Raw genomic sequence first — 23913 nt, 5'->3', positions numbered from 1 at the left:
ATAGACACGGTGTTCTATGTTCAAAACTCTTACTGGCTTCTTAGGATGTATGATCTGACCAGGAGACTGAGAGGCCATACTGTAATAATTATGCTGGGGAAATGACCACCCTGGGCAGAACAGGGTGGAGTGGCATGCCCTGTAGCAGACGGTGCTCAGTTTAGTGCCTTCCTACCTCTCCACTCTCCTGTAACCTCATATCAGCCTCAGCCCCCTCTTATCCAGATCAATAGATCTTTTTGTTCTTCTTACATGCCTGCCACCCACCGCAGACATTTGCACTTGCTAATGCAATAAAATGTTTCCTTTCCCTACTCACTGCTGTGGAAATGTATTGGAGGTTCATTTTATTTTTGTGGTTAAGACTCGATCATGTTGCAGTGCAGGGAAGGTTCAGGTTCAGGTTCAAGTTCAGGTGATTGCTCACTGGCCAGGGTCAGCACCCATGCCCAGAACCCGGGGAAATTATAAACCAGAGGACCCTAAGCCCACTCATATGCCTCCCTTCTTCCTTTCCCCAAAACTGCAATGAAGACTGATGCCCAAAGGTCTTTCTCCCCCTGCCCCGGGCCCCATCCCCGTGGTCCCCAGGGTGGCTCTGCAGGAGTTCTGAGTTCTCCCCAGGATAGGAGCTGGGCAGCACCACACCTCAGCTTAAGTAATATGGTTACCACTCAGACATCTTGACTACAGCCATCTGAGAGACCCTGGTAGGACCCATCCCATTCAGCCCTTCCTGGCTGTTCATCCTCAGACATTTTTAGAGAAACTAAATGTACATTTGCTTCAGTTGCCAAGTTTTAGGATAATTTTTGTGCAGCAGTACATAGCTAATATCCAAGCTAACATTCTTTGGACTTGGCACAGTATCTGGGCTTTTCTCCCATCTCTGGAGAATATATATATATATATATATATATATATATATATATATATATATATACATATACACACACATATTCTCCAGACAGACACATATACCTGGCAGGAGAATTATGCTGATTCTAATTTAGTTCAAATTTTATAAATGATATCTTGAGAAATGACTCATCCATACATGTGCTTCACAGATTTTTACATAATCAAAACATTTTTACCATAGTTTGATTCCACCACAGTTCAATTTGGTGAGTTAACTGAGTAAAAAGTGTGCCTAAAATTGTGACTGCAACTTCTCAGAATACAAGAAAGACAAACACACACTATCTGGTCTCAAAGACATAAGCGTTCAATTAGTGAGTTCTCAAAGTTGAATTGATAAACTTCATAAAAATACAATGTCTCATGCCCCATCAGGATTCTGATTCAAAAAGGATCTCTGGTGGACAGAGAAATCTCTGTTTTTAAAAGGTTCCTAAAAGAATTTTGATGCAAATATACACTATATAATCTCTTGTAACACTGCTCTATTTTTAGACACACATGGAATAGATATTTAGGAGTTAATTTTTTTTAGATCAAAAAAAACATATCTAAACTCTTTGTCCTTATATTTGCTTAAAGATAAATGACATCCCCAACAATGCAATGGTGAAACCCCACATTGACCTACAAAAAAAACCTGGGCTCTCCTACCAGCTGTTGCTCTGTCTGTCTCTCACCTTGAACAAATCCATTTACTTCTCTGGGTCTCAGATTCTTCACCTGTAAAACAAGGGAAACAGGTGAGGTGTTAGCTTAAAATATGAGCTATTTGTCTAGCTCATCTTTATAAGTAGACAAATTCAGAAAGCAAGTAGCTGGACACCCGTGTACTCTCTTTGCAACCTGGTTCCAGATACGATATTTCCTATCCTGAATTTCTCTTCCTCAGTGTTTTAGCACATGGCACTGAGGTTATCATCTATCATTCGTGTGATGGTTAACAGAGTTAAAGCAGACAGAGTACATAAAATCGCTTTTTAACTATGAAGAGCTTATACTGGAACCCACAAAGTTCTGCACTAAGAAGACCTTTCCCTGCTCTTGTCTTTTGAACTGCCCACACCCTGATTCTCTGTGCAGCTACTAATACTGCAACACATTTTACAGATGAGGACAACTATATTTACAAAAGATACAGAATGGGCCCAATGTCTTGTAGCAACATATACGATGGCTTCAGAGCTTAGATTCAGTCTCAGCACCATCTTACTCCAGAGTCTAGGCATGTAACCAGAAGCTTGTAAAGCTGGGTTTTGCTAGGTGAGCTGTACCCTTAGGAGGACAGAATTGCTCTTTCTCATTGTACTCTGGTGTTTTCTAAAAGTCCCTGCTGATAACAATCACTGAGCACATCTGCCCAGAACACCAAATTCCTGGTTTCATCCCTACCCTTGAATCTGCGTTTCCAGTAAAGGGAATTAAGTATCTTATTGATCTTATCACCAAGGACTTTTAGAAAATGTGTTTTTTTTCTACTTCTTTTCTATTTACTATATTTAAAAGGATTACTAATGAGAGAGAGGATTTTCCTCTTGCGTCTGGGGTTTGACTGAATCCAAAGCTCTGGCCCAGGGTGAGGTGTATGGCAGCTACATGGCCAATTTTTACACTGGCCCTTCTCAAGGATCTGCTTGGCATCCAGCTGCAGGCAAAACAGCTCAGACTTGTCCTCAACGGCCTCCAGACCTATAACTAAAGGACAGCCACATTGGTTGTCTTTGAATTCCCTCCTTGTCTCTAGGAAGGCCCCAGGGGGCTGTGCTGGAAAGTCTGGGAACAGGTCAGCAAGGCAAGTTCCGGGATCGCCATCTGCAGAAGTCAGCTGGGTGCTCTGAGCCTGCCTGGCTCCAGGTGCCATAGCAGAGTGGGTGTGGCTCTGAAAAAGCACATCCCAGGGATCTCCTACAACATTTGGGTTTTTTATCTACTTTCCCAGTTCCTGCGTCATGGCCAATCTCTCATCCTCATCAACTGAAATGTGAAAATAATGGACAGTAAAATACAGAGGACCCTTCAAAGACAGGTTAAATCTCAGAAAGTAATGATTGAAATATAGAAAACACATGAATTACTCCTGCCTATTAGGTCTTTTTGTTATGCCTTTTCTGTCTGTAACATTAGATAAGCTCCATTTGGCGAGGAATTTTTTTGCCCCGTAGAGGGTTCCCAAACCTCTGGGCACAACACATATTATTGAGCATTTAGTGAATATTTATTGACTAAATGAAGGACACAAAGTTGAACACATTTCTGCAGTTATGAACATGATTGTTTGAATACATGATCAGTCTTGGACTGTTTCACACTGAGAGGGTTAGAGTGGGGGACAACTTAAGATAAGAGAGTGTGGTGCTTTTATCCAGCATTAGAATGTAAGCCAAATTCCTGGGGTAGCATGGGGCTCAGGTAAAATCAGCAGATTAAATTTTAGTGCATCCAGCTTCTGAATCAGTAGTGAGAACCTTGCCATTTATAAGCTGTGAGAATCTATCTCACGGACATATTTTATTTGGACTTTGCAGTGTTTTTTAAAAAATTAAGCCATTAAAAAAATCAGGTTATTACACACACACACACACACACACACACACACGCAATCCAGATTCCTGACGTTCCTTGAAAAATCAGACTGTTTAGGAATTTCACGTGACAACAAGCCAACTGGCTGACTCTCCCACATGGGGTCCCTAGTGAGACAGGGTGGCACTGCGGTTAGTGTGCAGATTTCCAGGAGGGTTACCACAGGAAACCTTTAGCACCTACTGTATGCTCAGTAAGTGCCAGCTATTAGTATTAACATTAGTACTTCAACATCGTCATCAACACGATAATCACCCACCTACTCTGCAGGGGCCTATGGCCGAGGACCCCTGAAATCACTACTGTAGCATCCTTCTCCCTCCCTGGCCAGCTTCTCCTACAATGTCACCCGGTAGAGCTTTTGCAATGTTGGGGGTGCTTTCTATTTGTGCTGTTTGATCTTATAGCCATTAATCACTAGTGGCTACTGAACACTGGCAATGTGGATAGCACAATCAGGGAACTGAATGTTAATTTTATTTAATGTTCACTAGCTACACATGGACCACCACAGTGGTGAACACAGCTCTGTAACTTCACCTGCACATACCTTCTTTCCTCCCCTCTTTCCCTATCAAATTCACTTTCTGGATCTGAAAGTAATTTATGTTCTATGGCAAGCAGCTGGCAATATATCAAAAAGGTTATGTCTCTGAGGGCAATTGGCCAATTTTGCATGATCAAAATGACATTTAAAAGTGTGAATTCCCTGGGTCCCCTTTCCCATCCTATCTCTGTAATTATAAGGTGGGATCTCAAGCCTCACACTGCCTGTTTTTAATGAGCACGTCTAGGTATTCGTACAGTGAGGTAAATTTAATAAATTCTAGCAAAGAAATACTTTTCAAAGAGGGGAAAGTAGAAAGAGCCATCACGCATTGTTCAGTGCTGGGCATTTCTGAACAACACAGGCCAAACGCTGGCCTCCCTCCCTCCCTTCCACTGTCCTGCCCCCACAGCTACCACCACCACCTGAACCACCCACAATGCAATGGACTGCTTGTTACTGGGATCTCAGAAGGGCACAGCGTCTAATGTGTCACTTCATAGTAGATACATTTTAGATACCAGCCAGCTCTGCTCTCTTACGATGATTAATATCCCAAACCCACTTGTCAGCCCCTGTAGCAACGTTTGAATTGCTCGACCCTGAACTGCTCTCCATCCCTGTGGGAGTCATAAAGAAATCTTGACCTTGCTGTGCCATCATTGTTTCTCTCCTGAGACCTTGAATTTGGACTCCAAAAAGGATACCTTATTTAGGGTAGACCCAAGGCAACATAAACCTATGATGAGGGTTTGCCATGTTTAGTCACATCCCCATGACAGATATGGTTAAGCTGATCCTCAGAGCAAGAGAAGCGGGAAGTAAATGCTCAGAACAGGGAGAGAAGTCTCCCCGGCTGGGATGCATGGAGGGAGGAGCCTAACTCCCCAATGGCTTTCCAGTGAGGACGGCTGCAGAAGAATGGGGTGCAGGCTGACCTCATGAAGGTGACAGCACCCAGGGCGGGTTATAGACTGATAGTGTACGAAGACAGCCTGTCACCTCTGCCGCACAGCTAACCTCTGTTTTCTGGGAAATTCGTAAAGAATTGAGAGCTGGCCCCTTCGGGACCCAGGGCCAACTCCCCTGCTACCATCCACTTAATCAATTTGCCCCCAAAATGTGCAGTACAGGTGCCACTGTGGCCAGGCTGTCTCGATTTTTCTCTCCTCCTGGCTGTCTTATAAATCCTATTTCTCTCACTCTCTCATGTGTGAGTAAACAATGAGCGTGTAAAATAATGAAACTAGCTGCAAGAAATAAAGAGAAAAATCCCATTCGATATAGCAAAAAGAAAAATAAAATATCTGGGAATAAACCTAACCAAGGAGGTAAAAAACCTGTATGCAGAAAACTACACAGCCCTGAAGAACGAAATCAAGGAAGACACAAACAAATGGAAACATATACCTTGTTCATGGATCGGAAGAATTAACATTATCAAAATGTCCATACTACCCAAAGCAATATACAGATTCAATGCAATACCTATTAAAGTACCAATGGCATATTTCACAGACATAGAACAAACACTTCGAAAATTTATATGGAACCATAACGAGCTCGAATAGCAGCTGCTCTTTTGAGAAAGAAGAACAAAGTAGGGGGGGTACTAACAATACCTGATATCAAACTGTATTACAAGGCCACTGTAATCAAAACTGCCTGGTACTGGCATAAAAACAGACACATAGACCAATGGACCAGAACAGAGAGCCCAGAAATCAACCCAACTCTCTACAGTCAATTAATATTCGACAAAGGGGCAGTAACATAAAATGGAGTAAAGATAGCCTCTTCAACAAATGGTGTTGGGAGAACTGGACAGCTACATGCAAAAAAATGAAACTTGAGCACAGACTTACACCATACACCAAAATAAATTCAAGGTGGATAAAAGACTTAAATGTAAGTCATAACACCATTAAAGTCCTAGAGGAGAACATTGGCAAGAAAATCTCAGATATTTCACGCAGCAACTTCTTTACTGATATGTCCCCTAGAGCAAGGAATGTAAAGGAAAGAATAAACAAATGGGATCTCATCAAAATAAAAAGCTTCTGCATGGCTAAAGAAAACAGTATTAAATTAGCAAGACAACCAACTGTATGGGAAAACATATTTGCCAATGATACCTCAGACAAAGGTTTAATCTCTAAAATATACAAAGAACTTACACGACTCCACTCTAAGAAGACACCCAACCCAATTAGAAAATGGGAAAAGGACTTGAACAAACACTTCTCCAAGGAGGACATACAGAACATTCAGAGACACATGAAGAAATGCTCAATATCGTTAGCTATCAGAGAGATGCAAATTAAAACCACAATGAGATACCACTTTACACCAGTCAGGATGGCTATCATAAACAAAGCAACAAACAACAAATGTTGGAGGGGGTGTGGGGAAACGGGGTCCTTAGTTCACTGTTGGTGGGAGTGCAGACTGGTACAACCATTATGGAAAACAGTATGGATTTTTCTCAGAAAAAATAAAAATCGACCTGCCTTTTGACCCAGCAATTCCACTGCTAGGATTATATCCTAAGAATCCTAAAACATCAATATCAAAGAACCTATGCACCACAATGTTCATAGCAGCACAATTTACAATAGCCAAGAGTTGGAAGCAACCTAGGTGCCCATCAGTAAATGAATGGATCCAAAAATTGTGGTACATATACACAATGGAATTCTATGCTGCAGAGAGAAAGAAGGAGCTACTACCCTTTGCAACAACATGGATGGAACTGGAAAGCATTATGCTGAGTGAAATAGGCCAGGTGCTGAAAGACAAATACCATATGATCTCACCTTTAACAGGAAGCTAAACAACAAAACAAACAAGTAAGCAGAAAAAAAAACCCCAAAAAACAAAGACACTGAAATAGAGAACAAGGGGATAGTGACCAGAGGGGAGAAGGAAGGGAAGTTAAGGGGAAAAAGGGGGAGGGATTTGGAGGAACAAATAGGAAGGACACAGGGACGAGAACTAAGGGGGGGGGGAGGAAATGGGAGGGAGGTGGGGAGCAAGGGGCAGGGGAGGCTGGGATGGGAAAAATAGACAAAAAACTGTACTTGAAAAATAACTAAATAAATTTAAAAAAAAAAAAAAAGAAACTAGCTGCAAAGCAGCAGCCCGCATGTCTCTGGGTTATTCTGGAACGTTGGCTCTTTTCCCTTGGTGGTCCCTGGTTCCTGCCAGCCTGAGGGTTTCAGTCACATGCCAAAGGGCCCCCCTGAGAGACATTCCCCGAGTGTGTGGGGAAGGAGAAAAGGATGAGCATCCTTATCTTAGCATCCTGATGGTCCAATGCAGCGTGTACCTGGGGAGCATTTAAAAATGCAGATTCTGCGTCACACGTATCCAGAGTCTTAATCCATTTGAGAAGTTGTCATTTTAAACAAAACCCTGGGCTTTCTGATGCTGGTGATCCAAGAATTTTCATTAGAAAAACACTGTTCTGCAGGGAAATAAGTCAGATAATAATAGTGTTGGTCGGTGGAGGTGTGCTTGCATGTGGGCACGTGTGTGTGTTTGCACGTGTGTGTGCAGGGGTGTGCTTTTCCTTTAATATCATAACTGCATTTCTGATCACCCTATAGTCACTCTGTCCTGGCATTGTTTTGTAGTAACTGATTTACTGCCAGTTTTGCCTGCTGGCCTAGCCCAGGCTCTTACATGAGGCAAAATAGTGGTATGAGGAATGTCTTTGGCCCGGTGAAGAGATCTGGACCCAGGGCTCGGTAAACAACAGAAAGCCAGTGCGAGAGCTGGCTCTGGAGCTCACCGCAAAGTGGCGACGGGAAGTCCAGGGGTAGTTCAGGGCCTGATTTAAACAATTTGCACATAGTCAGTTTTTAGCATCAGTGGACTAAGGCGGGGTTTCTCACACTCAGCAGTGTTTTCGTCTGGGCTGGATAATTCTTGGTTTGGGGGTGGGGGTTGTAGATGTTTAATGGCATCCCTGGCCTCTACCCATAACATGCCTGCAGTCCCCCGTCCCCTACTTGCGACAATCAAAACTTTCTGTAGACACTGCCAAATGCTTCCCAAGGGGCAAAATGGCCCTGGGGCCGAGAACCTGGTATAACAGAGAGCGGGGACAGAGAGAGAGTGCATTTTATATTCTCCTCCTAAGTTTCATTTTGTCTAAACTTTTCTTTCCTGGTAAAAAGCAAAACTGTATACAAGCAGATGTGGTAGCAATAAAACTTCCCACTTATGAATCCAAGGTTTTAGTGAACTTCTGGGGAAACTTCTTTGCTCAGAGTCTGGCTGTGGTATTTCAAAATTTTTAAGAATCCAGTTACTGTCAAACAGGCTCTGTACAGCTGGATAAACAAACTCCAGGAAGACTCCCAGCTACATCTTCATCAGGAACTCTGCAGGCATGAGCCCTGTCATCCCGAGACACTGTGTGCTCAAAGCAATTGAGAAGGAGCATTTCCACATTCTACTGGCTGCTTTAAATCTGTGGTTTTGTCTTTATTATTGGTGTGACCCATTACTGCTGTTCAACTGTGCAATCAAATTTACAGCTTAAGTTGGGTGTCTGTTTCTGTACGATCACAGCTGCTTCTCCCCTGAACTCTGGGGCGAATACCAACCAGTTCTAACAGGGCTCAGGGCTCACTACAATACATCTCTTCTCGTAATTGGTTCAGGAAGTCTACATGCATACTCTCAGCCAAAACCAAATCAAGGAAGGGCCACAAGAAGGGAGGAATAATGAAATCCCTCCCAGGTTCACGAGCTTGCATTCTGGGGCAAGCCCATGCCCTAGTGATCTGCGTGTGGTCAGTTGCTGAATGCACAGCAATTTGTTCTGGGATATCTTTGCCCCTGTTATTAAGAGATTAGCAATATAACAGATCATAGACAAAAGATTTCAGTTGAGGGACATTATATACTATCTTGGTTTGTTTTAATTGCTTGCACTTTATCCCTCTGTAAAGTGATACAGTATTTACATTATACTCTGAGGCTCAGAACTGGAAGTTACCTATCTTAAGACTTAAAATTCTTGCAGGAATTCTCCTTATAATGTTGGCTGACTTTCTAGTCTTAGGAGTCACCTGTTAAGTCACCCCAAGACACAGCTCCAACCACCTATTTGCAGTAAAAAGCTTCTCAGCGTGGTTGGGGGGAAAATGAGCTCCTGATTGGTAAATGGACAGATGTATCCATTAAAAAAAATGAGTGTGTTGCTTAGATCACTTCCTGGTAAAATCAAAGAATAGACCATTGCTAGAAGAATACATTTCCAGTAATTTACCTTGGTGGTGAAAAGTGGCCTTTACCTCCTCATCCTTCTATTTTGTCCGTTGGGAAACAAAATAAGGGTGATAATTCAGGTTCAACATTTAAAATACACTCAACACAAAGTGCCAGGCTCTGAGTTAGCTGTTACAGAATTAAAAAAGAAGATGAAAAACGAAAGGAAGGAAAGAAGGAAGAAAGGAAGGGAGGGAGGGAGGAAAGAAGGGAGGCAGGCCCTGCCTTGGAAAATCTAGTCTAGAAAGTGTATTCTCTGTTGTAAGTGGCATGGCTGGTGGTTTGGTTGAAAGACATTCAAATAAAGAAAACAGATTTTCTTAAGTGCTTTGAAATCACGACTAAAATCTTAGGTAGATTTAAGATCTTTTTATATAGTGGGAAATCCCCAGAGTGATAGACTATGTGGTTCTTCACTTATATTAAAATAAGATACTGCTCTGGGATTCTGAATTTAGCAGCTGTTGGTATACGTGTCTCTTGCCACACTCATAAAGGTTTTTAATGTACAATAACATAACACATAGTTTATCCCTTCTATGGTTGAATGCATTATTTATAACTAACTTCGTACCATCTTTCGTGTGTGGGAAGGAGCAGTAAATAATTACAGCTCTTCATTTTTAGTTCACCAGAACCAAGACTCTCTTCCTTTTTTCACAGTGCTATTTACCTTCCACCTTTTCTGCCAACAATTAGCACTGGTCAGCTGTAGCTCATTTTATTTCAACACACTCACAACTGGAAGACAATGCTGCTCAATGCGAATGAGACTGAACGCCCACCTGAATATGCAGAGAGATTAGCTGCATCCCGCAGATGCAAGGGGCAAAACCTAAAGGCCAGAATGTCTGTACCTGAATCCGTTCATCTGCCAAGTGAAAGTGATCATAGCGATGTTAATAAATCTGAAAATAAGATTGAATGGAAGTTAAAACAACTTGCGTGCCAGATATTAGTGCTCCTAATAATGTCCACGATTCACCTTGCCTTAATGAGGCACTTGGTCGGGATCCTAAGAAGAAAAGAACCTACCTACACATTTTGTTCTGAAAAATGGTCTGCATATTTACACACTGTTTACTAACACTAATTCCTAGGCAGTTTCCAAAGCGCCTTTTTGCAGACAATGATAGGAATCTCTAGCACTGGGCTCAGCTCTTCACCCCATAAAGGAGGCTGGAAGCCGTGAGTCATCTTTCTAAACCATGGGCCACATAGGGGGCAGTCCAGACGCTGGCAGAAAGCTCTGTTCCTGGAGTTCAGTGCAAGACTCTACTTCAGAATGAACCTCAGTGGAGGAGACCATGCTCAGTGTGAGTCAACTGTTAAAAGTTCAACTCATTTCACACTTAGGATGCAGCACTTGAAAGGGGACTGGGTGACTGCTTGCAACTGGAAGGAGCACTGCCCAGAGCACAGCAGTCAGGTAACATACTAAGTATAAAACAGAGGATCCAAGGGCTGATTACAGACACAGATCATAAAGTGCTTGAGTAATTCTTTCTGGTTAGGAAAACCTAGGAGGTATTTACGGACGGATGTAAGCCCCTGGGCTAAGACCAGAATGATTAAAAGAATTTCACAAGACAAATTTCAACTAGTAAGTGAGGGCGGTGGGGCAGAGGATGCTGTGCGGCTATGATGGGGTAAGGGTAGGTACCCAACTGTCAGAGCAAAAGCAACGTTGGCCATTTGGGCTGGGACCAGTTTCCCAAGGGGGCAAAACAGAAGAATGAGGTGAGACAGACCCCTTTTCACTTCTGAGGTAAATTATTTGAAATTTATTTTTCTAGCAACTATTGTTTGGTTTTACTGGAAGTGATTTAAGCAAGATACTTGGGTTTTTTGTTTTGTTTTGTTTTGGGTTTTTTTTGTGGATACATCTATCCATTTTCCAAAATGGGATAGAGCAAGAAATGCAAGGATCCATCAGTCTGATGGTTGGTTAATTTACAATGCTTCATATTCCCTGAATTCCTATCACTAAGTTATTTCTGATAGTTGAGGTCAGACCTTGGGTTGGCTCATGCCAAAGTGTAATCTCAGATACTGCAAGAAGTTCAACAGGTCGAGTGCAGTAGGGTTCACAGCTGCTTTAGGATTTCCAAACCCTAGAGTTGCAACACGTGTCCTACTAATGGATGCACACTGTCTTTGCCTGCCCTGGGTTTTTACTGATTTTTTTTTTCAATTTCTTTAATAAGAAAGAGGTTCCTTCCATTTGTTTGTTTCACACCTTCCTATATTTTACACTGAGGAGTAACCTTCAACCCATGAAGCTAATTAGCGTTTTTTTGTTTTCCCCTGATCTTTAGCATCTGTGCTCCTGAAGTGACTCTCATATTACTCTGCTATACTGATTTTGCTTTCCTAAATGACAGCACCTTAGCATGACTGCCTCTCATCCCCTCCTGTTCAGCCCTCGCTCTTCCTAAACGGGATTGCTGACACCCCACAGCATCACCCCTCCCGCCCGCTCTTCTCCCATTTGTCATCATACCCAGAGCCTTCTCCAGCCTCCTCCTATCCCCTACCCTGTTACCGTGTTTTTCCACCCATGACCAGAGGGACTCGGCGGGCGAGAACTTTAGACACAGACACACCCGAAGCTCCCCTCCTAGGGGTCCGCTTTTCCCAGAGCACAGGGCGCTGCTCCCTCCGGGAGTCAGCAGGCTTTGAGCCCCACCTGATAGGACTAGAGTGCTCGGCTCCACCCCCTCTGCCTGGTTCCCGCCTCATCCCAAGCCCCGCAGCCCGTGACACCCACTCTCTATGGCCCCGCCCCAGTTAACAGGCCCCGCCCCACCCCGCCCGGCGTTTCAGTCCCTTGCCTTCCCAGAACCGGAGGCCCCGCCCGTGTCTCCACCTCTCGCCCACGCTATCCCCAAGGCCCCGCCCAGTCCCCGCCCCCGGAGCTCCCCGCCCCGCCCCCGGCCCGCGTCCCTGTTTCTCGCCCACCCCTGGCCGCGCGGCCGGAGCTGGCAAGGAGGAGAGGCGGCAGCAGCGGCATCGCAGCTTGGGGACGCCGGCGCTCCGCTGGACACGGCGTCCCCGAGACCGCCCTCCTCGCGCAGACTGCTTCCCGGTCTGCAGCCGCCCGGGAACGTCCGCTGTTCCCCGAGGGCAGGCGTGTCCGCGAGGCGTGGGGCGGGGATCGATCGAGGGGCCGCAGCCTGTAGGAGCGAGGGGAGCGAGGGGCTTGGGGAGCCGCGAACTGAGAAGGCGATCCGGCCCGGCCCCCTGCGCACCGCAGTTTTCTCCAACTCCCCACCTCCTCCGCATTGGGGCCCAGCCCTGCTCGGGGACCTTGTCCGGATCTGCCGAAGGTAAGCGGACTTGGGCTGTTGAGGGGTCTCCTGCCCCCAAACCACCGCCAGAGTTAGGGGAGAAGGGAGCGTAGGATGGGGGCGTCACGTTCGTAGGAAGTGCCTAAAAAAATGCAACAGGCGGGGCGGATTGGGAAACTCCTGGCGTGAACGTTTCCCAAGGAAAGGAGACTTGTCCAGGACTGAAACTTGGGTAGGTTCTTCCCACCCGAAGAAGCGCAGAGGGAAGCTGCCTTAAGTCTGGGTCTGAGCTCCCTCTGGTGGTTCCTGGTGAGGAGGGAACGGGAGGCTACAGGTGAGAGATGGGAGTGGAACTGCCCTTCTTTGCTCCCACACATTGTCATGATTTCTCCTTTGAGGAAAGTGACTGGTCCTTTAAGGAGACACCGTCTGATCTTATGAAATCTAAGCCCTCTAACGGAATAAAAAAACAGTGCTTGCAAGTTTTTGCTTTCTGTCCCGGAGTCCTTTGTGACCAAAATAACAAGACTCATAGCAGGGCTCATCTCTGGGTAAACTGCATTTGAATAAAAGGATTTTGTTTGTTTATTATTTTTCTACACTTTTAATTACATTTATTGGGATGACATTGGTTAATAAGATTATATAGATGTCAAGTGTACAAGTCTGTGATACGTCATCTGTATATTGGATTGTGTGCCCACCACCCAAAGTCAAAGTTCCTTCCACAGTCACCATACACTCCACTCTCTACCCTTTATTACCCCTCACCACCCCCTGAAAACATTTTAAAAGGCTAAAGCAAGCTACAGTTAAAATAAATATTGTTGGCAAAGTTAGTTCTAAGTTGTCATCTGCCAGTGTTCATTGTTATCCCAATGTGTGCATTTAAAAGTATAAGGAAAAAAAAGAATCACTGGAGCTAACTTAGATTGTTACTTAATAACAGATGTAATTGTGATTCTGAAACGTGGGTTCAGTACAAGATGGGAGTTATCAGTTTATATTCACTCCCAGCATATCTGTAGCCTCAGAGAATCTCTTTGTTCTTTTTTCCCCCTCAGAAAAGAAATGTCATGAAAAGGAACAGAAAAGAGCCGACACTGCAGGTGAAAGAGGAGTTTTCTTTCCCTGCTGGTGGTTACTTGGTGCTTGGAAGAGAAATACCTAGCCGGCTGAAGAGATTAGATGTTTCTAGCTGTACCGATGAAACTGATAAAAGAAGACATAAAAATGCTCCTTCTCGATTATAATAGGCTCATGAGTGAGAAAGCCTGAGAAAGACAGAGTTGAAATGAGGGCAGGAATTTTGAGTTCTTTAAAACCAGGTAGGACTTTGGACACTTGTTGAGGATGCTATTCTCCCAAAAAATGAAGAAGAAAAAAATCCTCAAAACCAGAAGTGTAAAAAATTGAGAAGAATAACAACCAAGTCCACCACAAAGATTTCAGCACTTCATCACCTTTGGACAGACACACACGGGGACATGATATGTGTATGGGGATTTTATCGCTGGTGATGGTTTCCTGTGCCAGGAATGACTTAAGTTGGATTTTGGAAAGCTTTTCTTTTTTTCTTTTCCTCCTTTCCTTTTTTACAATGTGAGTTCTAACTCTTCATGGATTCATAGTATGTTTGACTCTTTCTACCCCTGTCTGCTGTGTGATATGGAAAAAACTAGAGGTGTTAACATCTTCCTGAAACTTTATTAGAAGCAAAACTGCATTAGGGACGGAAGTAAGTTTTTCCTTTTTGGCAACTGTACTTGCTTTGAATGAGCCGAACGTCAGCTGGATTTTACAGCATGATTCACAGTCTTTGTTTTATCAAGACCTTACATGTATGCTTTAGACTGAGCAGATGGGAACCACATTGAGCACTGTGTTTGACATGATTGCTTAAGGAAAGGAACTCCCTGATGGATCATGGCGTTAATGTTTACAGGACATTTCTTATTTTTAACATTAGTGATGTTTGCTTTCTCTACTTTTGAGGAATCTGTAAGCAATTACTCTGACTGGGCAGTTTTTGCAGATGATCTAGATCAGTTTAAGACTCAGAAAGTGGAAGATTTCAGACCCAACCAAAAACTGAAGAAAAATATGCTTCATCCAAGTCTATATTTTGATGCGGGAGAAATCCAATCAATGAGACAAAAGTCTCGCACAAGCCATTTGCATCTTTTCCGAGCGGTCAGAAGTGCAGTGACAATTATGCTGTCCAACCCGACATACTACCTACCTCCACCCAAGCATGCTGATTTCGCTGCCAAGTGGAATGAAATCTACGGTAACAATCTGCCTCCTTTGGCGCTGTACTGCTTGTTGTGCCCGGAAGACAAAGTTGCCTTTGAATTCGCCTTGGAATATATGGACAGGATGGTTGGCTACAAAGACTGGCTGGTGGAGAACGCACCAGGGGATGAGGTTCCAGTTGGCCATTCCTTAACAGGCTTCGCCACCGCCTTTGACTTTTTATATAACTTACTAGATGAGCGTCGGAGACAAAAATACCTGGAAAAAATATGGGTGATTACTGAGGAAATGTATGAGTATTCCAAGGTTCGCTCATGGGGCAAACAACTTCTCCATAACCACCAAGCTACTAATATGATAGCATTGCTCACTGGGGCCTTGGTGGCTGGGGTCGGTAGAGAATCTAAAGTAAATTTATGGAAACAAGTTGTAGTAGATGTGATGGAAAAGACAATGTTTCTATTGAACCATATTGTTGATGGGTCTTTGGATGAAGGTGTGGCCTATGGAAGCTACACAGCGAAATCAATCACACAGTATGTGTTTCTGGCTCAGCGCCATTTTAATATCAACAACTTGGATAACAACTGGTTAAAAATGCACTTTTGGTTCTATTATGCCACCCTTTTGCCCGGTTTCCAAAGAACTGTGGGCATAGCAGATTCCAATTATAATTGGTTTTATGGTCCAGAGAGCCAGTTGGTTTTTTTGGATAAGTTCATCTTAAAGAATGGAGCCGGAAATTGGTTAGCTCAGCAAATTAGAAGGCACCGACCTAAAGATGGACCGATGGTCCCCTCCACTGCCCAGAGGTGGAGTACTCTTCACACTGAATACATCTGGTATGATCCCCAACTCACCCCACAGCCTCCTGCTGAATATGGTACTGCAAAACTGCACACATTCCCTAACTGGGGTGTAGTCACTTACGGGGCTGGGTTGCCAAATACACAGACCAACACCTTCGTGTCTTTCAAGTCTGGGAAACTAGGAGGCAGGGCTGTGTATGACATAGTTCACTTCCAGCCGTACTCCTGGATTGATGGCTGGAGAAGCTTTAACCCTGGACATGAGCATCCAGATCAGAACTCGTTTACTTTTGCTCCCAATGGGCAAGTGTTTGTTTCTGAAGCCCTCTATGGACCCAAGTTGAGCCACCTTAACAACGTGTTGGTGTTTGCCCCATCGCCCACAAGCCAGTGCAACAAGCCCTGGGAAGGTCAGCTGGGAGAATGTGCACAGTGGCTCAAGTGGACCAGCGAGGAGGTGGGGGACGCAGCAGGGGAAATCATTACTGCCTCTCAGCACGGGGAAATGATATTTGTGAGTGGGGAGGCAGTGTCTGCCTATTCTTCAGCGATGAAGCTGAAAAGCGTGTATCGTGCTTTGCTCCTCTTAAATTCTCAGACTTTGCTAGTTGTTGATCACATAGAGAGGCAAGATGATTCCCCAATAAAGTCTGTCAGTGCCTTCTTTCATAATCTGGATATTGATTTTAAGTACATCCCGTACAGGTTTATGAACAGGTATAATGGCGCCATGATGGACGTGTGGGATGCGCACTATAAAATGTTTTGGTTTGATCATCGTGGCAATAGCCCTGTTGCTAGTATCCAGGAAGCGGAGCAAGCTGCTGAATTTAAGAAACGGTGGACCCAGTTTGTTAATGTTACATTTCAGATGGAATCCACAGTCACCAGAATTGCATATGTGTTTTATGGCCCATACGTCAATGTTTCCAGCTGCAGATTTATTGATAATTCCAACTCTGGACTTCAGATTTCTCTCAACGTCAATAACACTGAACATGTTGTTTCCATTGTAACTGACTACTACAACCTGAACACAAGATTCAGTTACCTGGGGTTTGGCGGCTTTGCCAACATAGCCGATCAGGGCCAAATCACCCGATTTGGTTTGGGCTCTCAAGCAATAGCAAAGCCCGTAAGACATGATAAAGTTATTTTCCCCTTTGGATTTAACTTTAATATAGCAATTGGGTTGATTTTGTGCATTAGCTTGTTGATTTTAACTTTTCAGTGGCGGTTTTACCTTTCCTTTAGAAAGCTAATGCGATGGATCCTAATACTTGTTGTTGCCTTGTGGTTTATCGAGCTCCTGGATGTGTGGAGCGCTTGCACTCAGCCCATCTGTGCAAAATGGGCAAGGACAGAGGCCAAGGCCAGCACGAAGTCTGTGTCTTCCCCAGGGCACCATGTCGACCTTCCTGATGTTGTCATTACCTCACTCCCTGGTTCAGGAGCTGAAATTCTCAAACAGCTCTTTTTCAACAGTAGTGATTTTCTCTACATCAGGGTCCCCACAGCCTACATTGATATCCCTGAAACTGAATTTGAAATCGACTCATTTGTAGATGCCTGTGAATGGAAGGCGTCAGATATTCACAGCACACATTTCCATCTACTCCGAGGCTGGCTGCAGTCTTTAGTCCAAGACACAAAACTGCATTTGCAAAACATCCGTCTGCATGAATCCAGTAGGGGCAAACTGGCCCAATATTTTACATCGAATAAGGACAAGAAAAGAAAATCGAAAAGGAGAGAGTCTTTGCCAGAACAAAGAAGTAGAATGAAAGGCGCCTTTGATAGGGATGCTGAATACATTAGGGCTTTGAGGAGACACCTGGTTTACTTCCCGAGTGCGCGGCCAGTGCTCAGTTTAAGCAGCGGGAGCTGGACCTTAAAGCTTCATTTTTTCCAGGAAGTTTTGGGATCTTCCCTGAGGGCATTGTATATAGTAAGGGACCCTCGGGCCTGGATTTATTCAGTGCTGTATAGTAGCAAGCCAAGTCTTTACTCTCTGAAGAATGTCCCAGAGCGCTTAGCTAAATTGTTTAAAGTAGAGGGAGGCAAAGGCAGATGTAGTTTAAATTCAGGCCATGCTCTCGAGTATGAATCATTAAGGAAAGAACTATCAAGACCCAAGTCAAATGCAGTTTCCCTGTTGTCGCATTTGTGGCTGGCGAACACGGCAGCTGCCCTGAGAATCAACGCAGATTTGCTGCCTACCAGCTACCAGCTGGTCAAGTTCGAAGACATTGTACATTTCCCCCAGAAAACCACTGAAAGGATCTTTGCCTTCCTTGGAATCCCTCTGTCTCCTGCTAGTTTAAACCAAATATTGTTTGCAACCTCCACCAACCTTTTCTACCTTCCCTACGAAGGGGAAATATCACCCAGTAATACTGATGTTTGGAAACAGAACTTGCCTAGAGAGAAAATTAAACTGATTGAGAACATCTGCTGGACACTGATGGACCGTCTAGGATATCCAAAGTTTACGGACTAAGCGCTGCGGGTCAGCAGAAATTTGCACTAATACTTCCCAACCTGATTTGTGGACATCAGTTAGAAGAGTTTGTTTATTCTTGTACTCTGTGTGTGAGTGAGTGTGTGTTCTGTTAGTTACTTGCACAGAGAGATTATTTTCAAAACAGGCACCATATCTGGCCTAGTGCGACTTACTTTTTATGTCACCGCTGTCTTGCCTTTGTTTCGGAATGATTCTCTGCTAAAATGCCTCCACTGAGAGGCGTAGGTGAAGCTCTGTTGTGGTCGGGGGGGATACGGAGATTTTAAAGGATTTCGACTCTCCGCCTGCAGCTGTGCTGGTTGGTCCTGGGACCTCAAAGGGTTCACAAGGCCTTCCAGTGCTGCTTTACCCAAGCAGCTCTTCCTTTCAAGATGGACTTCAGAAGTTCCTTCTCTTTTTTTTTAAGTTCTTCCAACACACTTATCCTGCACAAGAAAATAAATCCTTTACTGTGTATAGTGTTTAGTGATGTCACTTGGGAAATGGTGGAAGCTCCTATCTGAACTGTAGAATTCCTTTTTGGAAAATCCAGGTGGGAATACAGAAAGAAAATGTTTTCTTTGCAGGTCAGAAACAGTGACCAAAAAGCCTCTAACATTTTCTACTTTGAAATGATGGGGTCAGTCTGAATAATCTGGGTGCCAAGAACTAGTGGAGTATTTTTGACCTTGTCTGTTTAAAACTCTCTTTTTTGCCTCCTTGAAGTCACAGCTGCTAGGGTCAGGCCACTCCTACCCTGTCCTTTCTGTCACTGTCCTGCAAAACAGTCCCTGGTTACTAATTGCTAAACACCCCATACCTGTGGGGATTTTTTCCCCCTTGATGATTAATTTTTCATTAAAGCCTGACACAGACTTAGAACCAAACTTCTTTTTGTGGAATTGTCACCATATGACTCAAAGGAGCAGAGCCACCGCGGGCCGTGTTCTTTTTTAGACTGGAAACAGAATTGGAAAACTGCCTGACTTGTCTTGCGTCCCATTGAATGAGTTTACAGACCGCCAGTGTTGGCAAATGGGAGATGACGTCAGCGGCATCTGTCTCCTTTACCATCTGCATCTCATTATAAAGGTAGTCGTCATAAAATTGTGGCTCATTTTATTTTAGTAGGCGCTGAAATCAGAATGCTGGACCAGTATAAGCCAGTGGAATAATCACAATGTACTGGATGAAAATCATTAGGCAGTGTTGACACTTGATGAAAATCTCTGTACAGATCGCATTTTTCTTCCTGATGTTTCAAACTGTCATTTCCCCCAAGCTCTCGAACACTTGGGAGTCTGTCATCCTGACCTAGATAAGAGTGGTTCTTTCTCAGTAGTTTGTTATTGTGTCAAAATGTGCCTCCAGAGTGATAAAGCTGTGGACATGTTACATTCTAGCTGAACCTAGCGTGGTTGTCATTTTTTTCCGCGTTAGTGTGCGAGTGAACACAGACTGCCCCTCGGCCACCTATAGCTACTTCCCGGAGCCTGCACGACTTCCTCTACAAGGTCAAAATGAAGGAAAATCATATTCACATAAGTTGAGAGGGCAACTGAAAATCTGAATCTACTCTATAATTTTCCAGGAAGATTATTCTTCCTATCTCAGGGTTATCAACAAGCATGGAAAATTGCTACATGGATAATGACACTGTTTCCATTATTGGCCAGAGTCTCTGTGTTTGCTTTCAACTCCCAGGGTGGGACCATTGAAAAGGCTTTGGGTCGGCAATAACGTTAGGTCTGATCAAGGTAAGAATTAGAAATGTGTGTAGGTAACAAGGAAAGTGGAAGTTATACCACTGCCTTTCTTGTAAAATGGTACAGAAACATGCCCATGGGCTGAAGAGAGCCAGGCTGCCTGTATGGAGGGACTGAGGGAAAGAAGGGGAACACAAGGAGCAATTCTGTGAACGAACGTGGGAACAATATGGGAACATGTTCTTGATGCCAGTGAACATGACTTGCTTAACAGAATGGCTCTTACAGTGCACCCTAGCTTGTGCCTCCCACAGCAATGTCAAGGTCAATTCTGTCTGTGTGCTCGCCCCTCCTACCCAAGAGAAAGGGAGGAGAAGACCTATTTCAGGTTTCCCTGTGAGGGATGGCAGCCTTGGGGCATGCAGGCCTGTGTCCATGCTTGGAACCTCTGCTTTGTCACCTCAATACCTAAGGTCACTGACCCCATGACACCTAGACCATGCACTCTTAGGGTGTCATCCTGGGAAGAAAAGTGACTAGACTCTCTGCTTTTATTCTTATCTTGAAAGTAACTAAAGAAACAATGATTACTATGTGACGCTTCTGAAGGGGATGCTTATAAAATGTCCTCTCTGTTAAATCAATTTCTTTTTTTTTTTTTTCATTAACTTCCCCAAACTTAGGCCCAATTGGGATAACAGCTTTTATTAAAATGAGAGCATTTAAATCTCGAAACTTTGGAAGAATGTGTTAGTTTTGCTGACAAAAGTAACAAAAGTAAATGTAGTGGTAATCTGGTTTTCAAAAGTCAAGTAATGCGAATTACTCACTTCAGCTGGAATACGCTGCATCCAGAGTTGCATTTACTGTAGTAATAATAATTCCAGGAAATAGAGGAAATGGGAGAGTCTGTTTAGGAGAAAGGAGATAAATCTATAAATACTCTTTAATTTATAGAAACCTAAAGTCTTAAGCATATGCACAAGAATACATACATATTAGGTTTAGACCCATATATTAGATATTTGATTGTCTGATGTTTTAGAGAAGAATTAGTAAATGCCTGGGAAGAATGAGAAAATTCCCAGGCATGGAAGAGGACTTGCCACACCATTGTCGGTAAATATATTCAAATAAGAACCCTCCACACACACACACACACACACACGTATGTTTTTTTTTCTTTCTCTGGAAATGCTACCCCTCTTTGCCACTTCTGATCAGTTTCATTATCAGCCGAGTTTGGGGTGCTTCATCATAGATCCTAGACATCCTCAACATATATAAAGTGTATCACATCCAGTTGTCTGTGAATAAACATTAACTGTGGTTTTAAAATTGCTCTATATACTTGATCATAACCCAGTTTATTGGAACTCTATGTATAACAAGGCTCCTCTCTTATTTGTTAAATAAATGCCAAGCCAAAACCAATTCGGCCATGGTTGGGAGAATTTGAAATAGCTCTCTTCTTTGGGTCTTGGGGTAACTGTTGGGATTTTGTATGGAGCGGAGAAGGCAGAAGATGGGATGTGCAGGGAGACTTGAATATGGACATGCAGTCCCACAATTCCAGCTGCCGAACTGGGCCATCCAGTGATGGGCAAGCCTTGCCTCTGCTCTTCTCATTCGATTTCAGGCCCTGTCTGTCTCTGACTTGCACTCTCCTACATACATCATCCCAACTTGCTAACTGGCGAGGACAGCCCTGCACTAAGTACTTGCACTGTCATCTGTCCCTCCTGCCACCGTGAGATCTTCAAGTAGGATACTGCTGAAAAGAAGGTCCTTGTAGGTTTCTTGAGATAGTCTAAGTCGGTGGTGCCTGAGGATGCACAGGCAGACTTTTTTATTTTTTAAGAGAGTGTCTATAATGAATTAGCCTCAATATGTGCTACAAATTGAACCATCATTTTTCACGTATCTCGTTGCAATCCTCACAAGAACTCCATAGCATGTGCATTTTATGGATACGTTTGAAACCCGCCTGCACTCTGCCTCCCTGTACCTGTGTGCTCTCTGTCCCACTTTAACAACCGAATTACTGTCTTCCTCTGCATTTCAATACTTTGCAAAATGTTTTTCTTCATGTCCTTTTTCTTTTTCTCCTTTTCAACACTTTGAAGTTATATTCTTTACTCTCGATAAAATATTATGAGGGGGAGGGGTGTCCTGATGTTAAAAAATATATGTATTCCTTACAAAAAGTTTTGAAAATACAGAAAACTGAAGAGCACCCTATCTGAAAAAATGCCTATTATTATCACTTTTACTATATCCTTTACTTTCAGGTTTAGGATACACTTGGTCTCTATTGGTTTATAAAAGTGCATGAATAGATATAGGTTTATAAAGATGAATAAAGTACTCTGAATTGGGATCAAACTAGTTTTTAATTAATATGGTAAATAGAGACTCAGTAGTATTAATTCTACTATAACTGTTGGCCTAATTGCTAACTACTTTAGATATAGTTCAAGTTTTTCCTTCACAACAGCTTTCTAAAGTAATTATTGTTAGTATCTCCAGTTCAGTAATTAGAGGGTGAGACGTATTGTGCCTAATCAGAACTAATCTTATTTTTTCAAATACCATAAAATGTTTCAGATAGATTAATGATGTCAATATAAAGAGACATTTCAAATTAGAATGAGGAAATAATTATTCATATGATATTAACAGTAAAGAAGATAGGACAAACTATTCATTTTACCTAAGCCAGGAACCAGGTAAGAAACAACTGTGAAAATTACATGCATATTTTTAATCTTCTCTGTGGAAAAAAATAATAGTAACAGCTTTTTAAAAGTATAAGGTTAGAAAACATGATATTACTATAAACAAGTTAAGATTTACTATCTATAATGTAGAAAGTTTTACAGGCGTATAAGCAAAAAACGAATATTATAATTTTAAAAGAAAGAAGTTTAAAATGATAAAAACAGTATGTTCAGCAATTCAAAGTACAAATGTTCTTACTTTCCTTTTATTTATATTTCATACCTTCAATTCCAAATTATTTCTCCTTATAGTCTGTCCTACCTCTCCTTATAAATGGGGGGAAAGGAAATACAGGAGAAAAAATGAAAAGTCTAAGATTCCTTGGGACTTAATCAAAAGGGTTTAGGACTACTTCCAACTTAAAATGAAGAAAGAGTGATAATCTCATGTGGCCCAAACTTTCACTGCTTCTCACTGGTATAAAGTATCGCTATAGAAGACTGGTCCTGCCCAACTCAACAAACGCTACTTGTCTGCAGGGGCCAGACTCACATGCTTCTACTGTTTCTGTGCAGTTCACATGGGTGACCCCCACACACAAAGGGCCAGTTCATTACAGATCACCTGTCTTTTGCTTCCTTTCATTCTCAAGAGGACAACCTACTGGACCATTGTCACTGTGTGTAGAAGAGGTGTCTCTATTACGCAGGTACGTATTATGCACGAATCACCCAAACCCACCCCCCCGAAAAAAAGAACAGTCACTTCTAGTGAGCCTGAATTAGCCTCGATTGCCATTTCAAGGCAAGTTTCTTTCAGGTGTTTTCCCGTCCTTTTCTGCACCCCCGTTGTCTTCAGGGTCAGGCTGAACCAACTTTCAAGGCTGCTCTACTTTCAATTGTTGAAACAGAGGGATGGGCTCCTAGCTTCACCTCCAACCACGTCCAGAGGAGTATAGCAAGGAGCAGTGGTCTGGGGCCCAGCATGCTGTCTCACGCCAGCAAGCACCACTTACCTGACCCTGAGGTTAGGTTAACCCTAGTTTTTTGTTTATTCTGTGTTTACAGTAGGGAATCCAAAGCAGCTTCTGCATATGGAACAACCTGAAAGTCAAAAAAAATACTGTTGATCAAAAAGTATAAATACTATCAATCTCATTATTAATTATATAAATTCAAATTAAGAAAAAATACTGCATCTTAGCTTATAAACCAATACAAAAGAAAACATATTGGTGAATATAGCAAAAAATAAATAAATATCTACAGCTTTGGTAATATGTATATATTCTTTATTA

The 23913-nt window shown here is 43.0% G+C and overlaps 1 protein-coding gene across 1 annotated transcript; it reads left to right on the top strand.

The window, feature by feature from the left end:
* Nucleotides 1-12304: 12304 nt before the first annotated feature.
* On the top strand, nucleotides 12305-19591 carry DSEL (dermatan sulfate epimerase like). The gene is made up of 2 exons (XM_037128712.2): nucleotides 12305-12660; nucleotides 13686-19591. The coding sequence occupies exon 2, from the start codon at nucleotides 14548-14550 to the stop codon at nucleotides 18184-18186; it is 3639 nt and encodes a 1212-aa protein (XP_036984607.2). The 5' UTR covers nucleotides 12305-12660; nucleotides 13686-14547; the 3' UTR covers nucleotides 18187-19591.
* Nucleotides 19592-23913: the final 4322 nt, after the last annotated feature.

This window comes from Artibeus jamaicensis, unplaced genomic scaffold (assembly GCF_021234435.1).
Source record: "Artibeus jamaicensis isolate MK-2021 breed Jamaican fruit bat unplaced genomic scaffold, CSHL_Jam_final contig_354, whole genome shotgun sequence".
Classification (NCBI taxonomy): domain Eukaryota; kingdom Metazoa; phylum Chordata; class Mammalia; order Chiroptera; family Phyllostomidae; genus Artibeus; species Artibeus jamaicensis.
Note: the sequence above shows the minus strand (reverse complement) of the source record. Positions and strands in the feature narration are given on the sequence as shown.

Excerpts from the sequence above, each read along its gene's own strand:
- DSEL (XM_037128712.2), top strand. The coding sequence starts at position 14,548 with ATGGCGTTAATGTTTACAGGACATTTCTTATTTTTAACATTAGTGATG.